The sequence below is a fragment of the Hylobates moloch genome, unplaced genomic scaffold, assembly GCF_009828535.3.
Source record: "Hylobates moloch isolate HMO894 unplaced genomic scaffold, HMol_V3 SCAFFOLD_6, whole genome shotgun sequence".
NCBI lineage: Eukaryota > Metazoa > Chordata > Mammalia > Primates > Hylobatidae > Hylobates > Hylobates moloch.
The window spans coordinates 76626488-76637151 of NW_026652281.1; the positions used below are offsets into that span (position 1 = coordinate 76626488).

Here is a 10664-nt window from a genome sequence, read left to right on the forward strand (position 1 = left end):
GACCAAGTAGGTTATCATAAAATAAATGTTTGTAGCAACAAGTGGTAGCAGCTGTGTTGACCTGAAGAGTTTATGTTTCCTCTAAAGACACAAAATTAAAATTTTCTCCAAAACTCTGGGAGAAACAAAATATATTTGATATTCGAATCTGGCCCTCAGGACTCCCAGTTTGCAATCCCTGGCCTAGGCCATTTTGAGATGCCTCTGATTGCTAACGTCTTCCCTCACCCACCTGTCTTCTTCTTTTTTTTTTAGTCCACAGTGAAGACCAAAAGAGACACAGTGAAAGGCTACTTCCTGGCTGGAGGGGACATGGTGTGGTGGCCAGTAAGTGGTCTTTGGTTCAATTAAAGTCACTTCTTAAAGAATCTTCAAGTGCTGGGATTCTGTCCCACCTTTGATTTCTTAGGACTCTCTGGTCTCATGTTGTTTGGAAGTCATTGTCTAAACTAGAGAAGGCTTAGCTCCAGCTCAAATTTGTTTAAACAACAACAACAAAAAAATTTGTCACCTCATCTAAGGGAAAAATCTGGAGTTAGGTTTTAAAAATATATATTATATAAATATAATATTTATATAATATATATTATATAAAATATATAACATAATTTATATATTATATGATATATAGTTATATAATATTATATATAATTTGTATATTTATGTAATATATAGTTATATAGTATATATAATTTATATATTTATGCAATATATATTTCTATAATATATATAATTTATATATTATATATAATAGATATATATTATATATAATAAATATGTAAATATATATGTATAATCACAACCTTAAATAGAAAACCAGTATCATTTGCTCTACATAGAAAAGCAGGGAATCATAAAAATAAAATTAAGAAATGTGCTTTTCTCCTTTGGACTCATTCATGCAGCTGCATTTAGTTGGTGACTAGGCCAGACAGAAGTCCAAGATGGCTTCATCCACATTTGGCGTACTTTGGCAGGGGTCACTGGAATACTGGGACCTCATTTTCTCCCTATTCTCTTTCATCATTCAGTGGCCTAGCCCAGAGTTTTGTGGTTTTTCTTGCTGTTGTTTTTGTTTTTGTTTTAACCAGGTAGCTGAATTGCAAGAGGGCAAAAATGAAAGCTACTAGGCTGTTAAGGTCTTGGCCTGGAAGTCATACAGTGTCACTTCTACCACATTCTGTTGGTTAAAGTAAATTACAGGCCAGCACAGTTTCTATATGGGCCATGTGGAAAAGTCACATTTCAACGGTGTCATTGGGAAAGGCAGAGTAAAGAGCTTCAAAAATTCTCTCCTCCATAAAAGCTATGAGAAGTGAAGCAAAAAAAAAAAAAAAAATTGTCAAAATCAACTTTTTCAGAACTCTGGGGATTAACCACATGCTGCAATAATTCAGGAAGCATTTATTCAAGAAAAACAGCTGGGTCTCAGAAAAAAACAGTGAGCTTTGGCCCTGTTTCCATCTCTCTCTCTTTAGCTGTGTAGTAGCCTTGGGAACCAAGGCTAGAAGCAACTAAAGAGGTCAGAACGGGATTAGAACTCTTTCAAACTCCATTCTCAAAAAAAGGTCACTGTTTTACCTGTCACCTGTTCCCTGGAAAGCCCCACCTGCTGGGCTCATCTTTATTTGACCTTACATAGAACTCATTCAGTGTGAATAGCCTTTTCCCTAGACACATTTGTAGAAAAACAATCAGTAGTAATTGTTTAACATTGCAGCTGTGGCAATAAGAGTTTGGCAAATAATATTCTAGTAAAATAACTTAAATAGAAAAGCTGAGAAGTGAGATGCACATAGGGTGCTTTGAAAAACTCAGACATATTTCTGGGAATCTAGAAGGCCATGTGCATAGGCCCACACACGTGCTCAGAAAAGTCCCGAGAAAGCCCTAAGCTCTTGCCTCTGGCTGACCTTGAGGCTATGCACAAGCAGGAAGTGAAGGCTAAGGCAGAGTTATAAGCTGGGAGAATTGCAAAGACTGGGAAAATTATTGGTTTCAGGGATATAAGAAAATGTCTGTTCAGTCATTAGCTGCCCAATAAACTGAGCATAGATTTTGGTGGCCACACATGATAAAGAATTCAGACTTTATGAACTTAATTTAAGAAAGTCATGAAACAAACAATAGAAGCAGCAACAACGGCAAGAATGAATAGAAGAAACAACAATAAACCCTGAAGAGTAAGGAATTATCAGATTTCTAGAGTTACCAGTGACATTATTTTAAATGTCCACCTTTAACAAAAAATTATAAAACATGCAAAAAAACCCAAGAAATTATTGTCCATACACAGGGGAGAAAAAGCAGTCAATAGAAAGTGTCCCTGAAGAAGGCCAGATGTTATATTCACTAAACAAAGGCCTTAAATCAGCAATTTTAACTATATCCAAAAAACACACAAAAAAGCCATGTCTTGAAGACTAAAGAAAAGTATGAGAACAATGTTTAACCAAACAGAATATATCATTAAAGAGATAGATTTTTTTTTAAGTAGAAATTATGGAGTTGGAAAGTACAATAAGTGAAATAACATACTCACTAGAGGGGTTCAACAACAGATTTGAGCAGGCAAAAAAAAATGAATCTGTGAAATTGAAGATAGATTAATTGAGATTATCAAGTCTGAGGAACAGAAAAAAATGAAGAGAAACAGAGTCTCAGAGATCTGTGGGACATGATCAAGCATAATTAACATACAGTAATTGAAGTTCCAGAGGAGAGGAGAGAGAGAGAAAGGGGCAGAAAGAATAATGAAAGAAATAGTGGTTTAAAATTGACTAAATTTTATTAACAATATTAATCTACACATCCAAGAAATATAATAAACTCCAGTAGAAGAAATTCAGAGACTCATACCTAAATACATCAAAATCAAACTGTCAAAAGTCAAAGATTCTTGAAAGCAGCAAGAGAGGAGCAATCCATTACATACAGGAAGTCTTCGGCTGGCCACGGTGGCTCATGCCTGTAATCCCAGCGCTTTGGGAGGCCAAAGCGGGTGGATCACTTGAGGTCAGGAGTTTGAAACCAGCCTGGCCAACCTGGTGAAACCCCGTCTCTACTTACAAAAAATTAGCCGGGCGTGGTGGTGCATGCCTGTAATTCCAGCTACTCAGGAGGCTGAGGCAGGAGAATTGCTTGAACCTGGGAGAAGGAGGTTTCAGTGAGCTGAGACTGAGCCACTGCACTCCAGCCTGGGTGACAGAGTGAGACTCTGTCTCAAAAAAAGAAAAGTTTTCAATAAGATTATCAGCTGGTTTTTCATCAGAAACCATGGATGCTCAAAGTACCAAAAGAAAAAGGCTACCAACCGAAACTTACACTGAGCAAAACTATCCTTTGAAAAAGGGGGAAATGTATACATTCCTAGACTTTTTTCTTTTAATGAGAAAATTCATTGGTAGAAGACCTACCATATAAGAAATTCTAAAGGTAATCCTTCAGGCTGAAATAAAGATATCAGAGAGTAACTTGAGTCTACATGAAAAAAATAAAGAGCACCAGTGAAGGTAACTATGTAAGTAAATATAATATACAGTATAAATTGGTTTTTGATTGTAACTCTCTTCTTCTCTCTAATTTAAAAGACAGTTGCATAAATAGCATAAAAGGTAAGTTGCTAGTAATCCAAAATTGATTTTTATAAGATGTTAATTATAATCCTCAGAGCAATCACTAAGAAAGTAATTTTAGAAAATAGTAACAGAAACTATTGTTTTAATAAAGGAATTTAAATGGCATACTAGATAATATCTAACACAAAAGGCAATGGAGGAATAGAAGAATAAGAAGGACACTAGACATATATTAATTGCATGGCAATATAGCATATGTAAATTCTACTTTACCAGTATTACATTAATTTAAATTGTTTAAACACTCCAATCAAAAGGCAGAGAATGGATTTTTTTTAAAAAAATGTGATCCAACTGTATGTTGTCTACAAGAGATATACTTAGATCAAAGATACAAATAGGGCTGGGCATGGTGGCTCACACCTATAATCCCAGCACTTTGGGAGGCCAAGACGGGTGGATCACTTGAACTCAGGAGTTCAAGACCAGCCTGGGTAACATGGTGAAACTCCATCTCTACCAAAAATACACATGTGCCTGTAGTCCCAGCTACTCAGGAAGCTGAGGTGGGAGGATCACTTGAGCCCAGGAGGTGGAGGTAGCAGTGAGCCAAGATCACACCACTGCACAGCAGCCTGGGCAACAGTGAGATCCTGTCTAAAAAAAAAAAAAAGATAAAAATGACTGAAAGTAAAAGTAAAGGGATGGAAAAAGCCTGTTTAACCAAACACAATAATTTCAAATATGTTGAAAGTAAAAAGATGGAAAAATATATACCATACAAACAGTAACCAGAAAAAAGCAGGAGTGGCTATACTAATACCAGACAAAATAGACTTTAAGATAAACATTGTTACTAGAGACAAAAAAGAAAATTACATAATGATAAAAGGGTCAATCCCTCAAGAAGACATAACAATTATAAACATAATTGCACCTAACAACAGACTCCCAATATATATGAAGCAAAAACTGACAGAATGAAGGGAGAAATAGACAATTCAAACACTAATAATTGGTGACTTTAGTATCTCATTTTCAATAATGTACAGAAAAACAAAATAAGATCAACAAGAAAATAGAAGACATGAACAACACTGTAAACCAACTGACCTAACAGACATATATAAAATAATTCATCCCAACAACAGCAAAATACATATTCATCTTAAGTGCACATGGAACATTCTCCAGAATAGACTGTATGTTAAGCCAGAAATAAATCTCAAGAAATTTAAAATGATTGAAATAATACAAAGTGTGTTGTCTATCCACAGTGGAATGAAATTATAAGTAAATAACTTTGGAAAATTCCCAAATACATATAAATTAAACAACACACTTCTAAATAACCAATGGGCCAAAGAAGAAATCACAAGACAAATTAGAAAATACTTTGAGATTATTGAAAACGAAAACCGCATACTAAAACTTACGGGATCCAGCTAAAGCGGTGCTTAGAAGAAAACTTACACCACAATGCCCATATTAAAAAAGAAGAAAGATGTCAAACCAATTACCTCATCTTTTACATTAAGAAACTAAAAAAGAAGGGCAAATTAAACCCAAAGCAAGCAGACAGAAGAAAATAACCAAGATTAGAGTGGAGGTAAACAAAATGAACAATAGAAAACTATTAGAGGAAGTCACCAAAATCAAAAGTTTGTTCTTTGAAAACATCAACAAAATTGACCAATTTCTACCTAGATTAAGAAAAGCAATACAGATGATGCAAATTAATAAAATTAGAAATGAAAAAGGGGACATTTCAATCAACATTATGTAAATTAAATATAAGGAAATGCTATGAGCAGTTATATGGCAAAAATTAAACAACCTACATGAAATGAAAAAATTCCCAGACACAGAGTACCAAAACTGACTCAAGTAGAAATAGAAAACCTGAATTATATCTATAAAAAGTAAAGACAGGCCAAGCACGCTGGCTCACCCCTGTAATCCTAGTACTTTGGGAGGCTGAAGAGGGTGAATGACCTGAGCTCAGGAGTTTGAGACCAGCGTGGGCAACACGGTGAAACCCCGTTTCTACTAAAATACAAAAAATTAGCTGGGCATGGTGGCATGTGCCTGTAATCCCGGCTACTCAGGAGGCTGAGATAGGAGAATCACTTGAACCCAGGAAGCAGAGTTTGCAGTGAGCTGAGATGGCACCATTGCATTCCAGCCTGGGTGACAGAGTGAGACTCCATTTCAAAAAAAAAAAAAAAAGTAAAGACAGTGAAGTAGTAATCACAAAACTCACAAAGAAAAAGACCAAGCACCAAGGATCAAGATGGCTTCAATGATAAAATCTTCCAAACGTTTCTAGAAAAATTAACACAAATCCTTTACAGATTCTTCCAAAAGAAAGAAAAAATTAGAGGCTGGGTGTGGTGGCTCATGCCTGTAATTCCAGCACTTTGGGAGGCCGAGGTGGGCAGATCACGAGGTCAGGAGTTCGAGACCAGCCTGGCCAACATAATGAAACCCTACCTCTACTGAAAATACAAAAAGTTAGCCAGGTGTGGTGGCAAGCACCTGTAGTCCCAGCTACTTAGGAGGCTGATGCTTGAACCCAGGAGGTGGAGGTTGCAGTGAGTCGAGATTGCGCCAGTGCACTCCAGCCTGGTGACAGAGCGAGACTTCATCTAAGAAAAAAAAACTAGAACACTTCCTAACTCATTCTATAAGGCTATTATTACCCTAATACCAAAACAGAGATATTACACACACAAAAAAAACTACAGATAAATATTTCTTATGAATATAGATTCAAAAGCTCTCAGCAGAGCAAATCTTTTTTTTTTTTTTTTTTTTTTTTTTTGAGACAGGATCTCTCTCTGTTGCCTAGGCTGGAGTGCAATGGTACAATCATAGCTCACTGTAACTTCAAACTCATGGGCTCAAGGGATCCTCTCACCTCAGCCTCCCAAGTAGCTGGGATCACAGGCATGTGCCACCACTCCTGACTAGCAAACCAAATCTGGCAACATATAAACATGAATTTACACCGTGACCAAGAAAGATTTATCCTAGAAATGAAGATGTGGTTCAATATACAAACACGTCAATCAATGTAATACACCATATATATTATAGAATAACAGACAAAAATGAAATCATCTCAATAGACAAACCATTTAACAAAATCTAAAACCCTTTCATGATAAAACATTCAACAAACTAGGAATAGAAGAAAACTTCAAGTTTTGGCATCTACAAAATCATCCACAGCTAACATACTTAGTGGTGAAAGACTGAAGTTTTTCTCCCTAAGATCAGGAACGAGACCAGGATGTCCCGTTTGCCACTTGTATTCAACATTTTTCTGGAGGTTCTAGCCAGAGCAATTCACAAGAAAAAGAAGTAAAGGGTACCCAGATTGAAGAAGAAGAAACAAAGCTAGATCTTGATTTGCATAAGACATGATCTTGTACATAGAAACTTCTAAATAACCCAAGAAATGCTATTAGACATTATAAATGAGTTTAGTCAGATTGCAGATTATAAGATTAATTTTCAGAAATTAATTGTATTTTATACACTAGCAGTGAACAACCTGAAAATGAAATTAAGAGAATAATTCCACTTATAATAGCATCAAAAGAATAAAGTATTTAGGAATAAATTTGACAAAAGAATACAACACTATACACTGAAAAGTCACTGGAAAAACTTAAAGAACTAACTAATTAAGAAGACATCCTGAGTTCTTGGATTCAAAGATTTATTACTGCTAAAGCAGCAATATTCCCCCAATGGACCTGCAGATTCAACACCATCTCCATCAAAATTTCTGCTCTTTTTTTTTTGGCAGAAATTGACAAGCTGATCCTGAAATTCATATGAAAATGCAAGGGACCCAGAATAGCCAAAACGATCTTGAAAAATAAGAATAAAGTTGGCCAGGCACGGTGGCTCACACCTGTAATCCCAGCACTTTGGGAGGCCGAGGCGGGCGGATCATGAGGTCAGGAGACCGAGACCATCCTGGCGAACACGGTGAAACCCTGTCTCTACTAAAAATACAAAAAAAAAAAAAAATTAACCAGGCGTGGTGGCGGGCACCTGTAGTCCCAGCTACTCAGGAGGCTGAGGCAGGAGAATGGCATGAACCTGGGGGGGCGGAGCTTGCAGTGAGCCGAGATCCCACCACTGCACTCCAGCCTGGGAGACAGTGAGACTCTGTCTCAAAAAAATAAAAAAGAATAAAGTTGGAAGACTCACACTTCTCAATTTGAAAACTTACTACAAAGCTACAGTAATCAAAAGAGTGTGATACTGACAGAAGGATAAACATGTAGATCCATGAAATAGAATTTGATAAGAAGCAGACACAGGAAAGTCAATAAGGCGGTAAAATGGCTCTTTCACAATTCTCCCTCCTCTCTTCTCTTCCTTCACCCTTCTCCTCCTCCTTTCCTTCCTCCTCCTCCTCTTTTTCTTCTTACTCCCTGCTTTCCCCTCCTCACTGGATCTGCCTTTTTTTTTTTTTTTTGAGAGACGGAGTCTCTGTCGTCCAGGCTGGAGTGCAGTGGTGCAATCTCGGCTCATTGCAACCTCCACCTCCCGGGCTTAAGCAATTCTCCTGCGTCAGCCTCCTGAGTAGCTGGGATTATAGGGAAGTGCCACCACGCTTGGCTAACTTTTTTATTTTTAATGGAGACGGGGTTTCACCGTGTTGGCCAGGCTAGTCTCAAACTCCTGACCTCAAGTGATCTGCCTGCCTCAGCCTCTCAAAGTGCTGGGATTACAAACATGAGCCAGATCGCCTGGTTGGACCTGCCTTTCTGTGCAGGTCTTCATTCTTCCCTCTCTCTGAACTGGCAGTGATGAGCAGCACGTGGGGAAACATGCCTGCACACCACTCCCTCACCCCCAGCACACACACACCTCCCTGGTTCAACATCTCCAGTCCAAGGGACCAGCCGAGACGGTGTCCCTGTTCCAAATTCCCAGAAAAGGGAATATAATTTGCCCAGCTTGGGCCAGGTACCCAGGCCTGTCCAGCCCAATCAATTGAGACCAGGGAGACCAGGGATTGGCATCATCAAGTACAGCACTAGCCATTTAGTGCTATACCAGGAGGACTATCTACTTTGCTAAGTTAGAAGCAGATCTGGGGAGTAACACAGGCTTCCTAATTCTCATCATGAATCACTTTCTGCATTACCTGTCATCTTCTTTCTCGACCCCCGACCCCTGCAGGGATGCTGCATATAGTTGTTGAAGCTGTGCACTGCACAACCCTAGAGGGTGCAATCTGCATTTTAGGCCCTGTAGTCATGAATATTTATTCTACCAATTTCTGACAGGTGGGCTCTGACCAAGTAAGAGTCTTGGGAAAGAAGAATCTCATTCTAATGTAAACAAAAATGCCAGATAGGCTAGGGGTGGCCCTGCCTTCCTCCACTTCTCTTCTCTGTCCCTTTGGAGTATGGAAAGAATTGGGGGTGGGGAGCAGGTACCCTCGACTTTGTCTCCAAGATCTGACCTGTCCATCTCCCCACAGGTGGGTGCATCCTTGTTTGCCAGCAATGTTGGAAGTGGACATTTCATCGGCCTGGCAGGGTCAGGTGCTGCTACAGGCATTTCTGTATCAGCTTATGAACTTAATGTAAGTATTTTACCTAGGGCATAGATGACATTTTACCTCTACCTAATAGGTAGATCTCAGGGGAAAGTTGTGTGAATGCCCTGCACTTTAAAAATAGAGTGGTGGGGCCAGGCGCGGTGACTCCCGCCTGTAATCTCAGCACTTTGGGAGGCCAAGGCAGGTGGATCACCTAAGGTCAGGAGTTCGAGACCAGCCTGGCCAACGTGGTGAAACCCTGTCTCTACTGAAAATACAAAAAATTAGCCAAGTGTAATGGCGGGCACCGTAATCCCAGCTACTCAGGAGGCTGAGTTAGGAGAATCATCTGAACCCGGGAGGCAGAGGTTGCAGTGAGCAGAGATTGCACTACTGCACTCCAGCCTGGGTGACAAGAGTGAAACTCCATCCCCCACCCCCCCTGCAAACACACACACACACACACACACACACACACACACACACACACACACACACACAAAAGTGTGTGAAGAAGAGGGCTCAGAATTCCTCTCCTAGAGATGCAGAAGAAAGATGGTATCGTGGAGACTGAAGCGTATTTCTGTGTACTTTAGACGTCAATCGGCCATTGCAAAAATTTTACAGCTCAGTAGTTTTTGACTTTGTTTGCTACCTCTGAGATACTCAAGGGATAAGATACACTCTCCTATATAGCAGGGCTCATTTGGGATATGATTTTTACTGGGGTCAGGGCAGGGAGGGGATTATTAATAATGATCATTGCCTTCATAATGTCCAATATTTTTTAGATGCTTATTCTATGCCAGGAACAGAGTTTGATATGTTACATATGCTATCACATTATAGGATTCATTTACAGATTAGACCCACACTGCCTGGGTTTACATTCTTGCTCCAACACATACAAACTTCAGTGACAGGTGGCTTTTTGTGTGACCTTAGGTGGCAAGTGTTTTTTCTGTTCGTTTGTTTTGTTTTGTCTTTATTTTTTTTTTTTTTTGAGACAGGGTCTCGCTCTGTTGCCCAAGCTGGAGTGCAGTGGTGTGGTCATGGCTCACTGCAACCTCCACCTCTCAGGCTCAAACCATCCTCCCACTTCAGCCTCCCAAGTAGCTGGGACCACAGGTGCACGCCACCATGCCTAGCTAATTTTCATATTTTTTGTAGAGACGGGAATTTCACTATGCTGCTCAGGTTGGTCTTGAACTCCTGGGTGCAAGCGATCCGCTCGCTTCTTTCTGCCCGTCAAAGGCTGGGATTACAGGCGTGACTCACTGCACCCAGCTGGGCAATTTTCTTAACCTCTCTGAGCCTCATGTATATAATAGGCATGTTAATGGTACCTGTCATGTAGAACCATTATGAGGATCAAATGAATTAATGCTTGTAAAGGGTGCAGAGAGGCGCCTGGCATACAGTACTCATTAAGTATAATCTCCCTGATTTCCTTGCAACCACTTAGTGAGGCACTGATACGCCCATTTTCCAGGTGAGAAAAATGAGTCTTGGAG

General features: G+C 39.3%; 1 protein-coding gene across 1 annotated transcript in view; it reads left to right on the forward strand.

Moving 5' to 3' along the window:
• Positions 1 to 10664, forward strand: part of SLC5A11 (solute carrier family 5 member 11) — a 65466-nt gene that overhangs the window by 19495 nt on the left and 35307 nt on the right. The window contains exons 6-7 of the mRNA XM_058440277.1: positions 256 to 327; positions 9091 to 9199. Coding sequence (XP_058296260.1) covers positions 256 to 327; positions 9091 to 9199 — 181 coding nt within the window. The remainder of the gene's footprint in view (positions 1 to 255; positions 328 to 9090; positions 9200 to 10664) is intronic.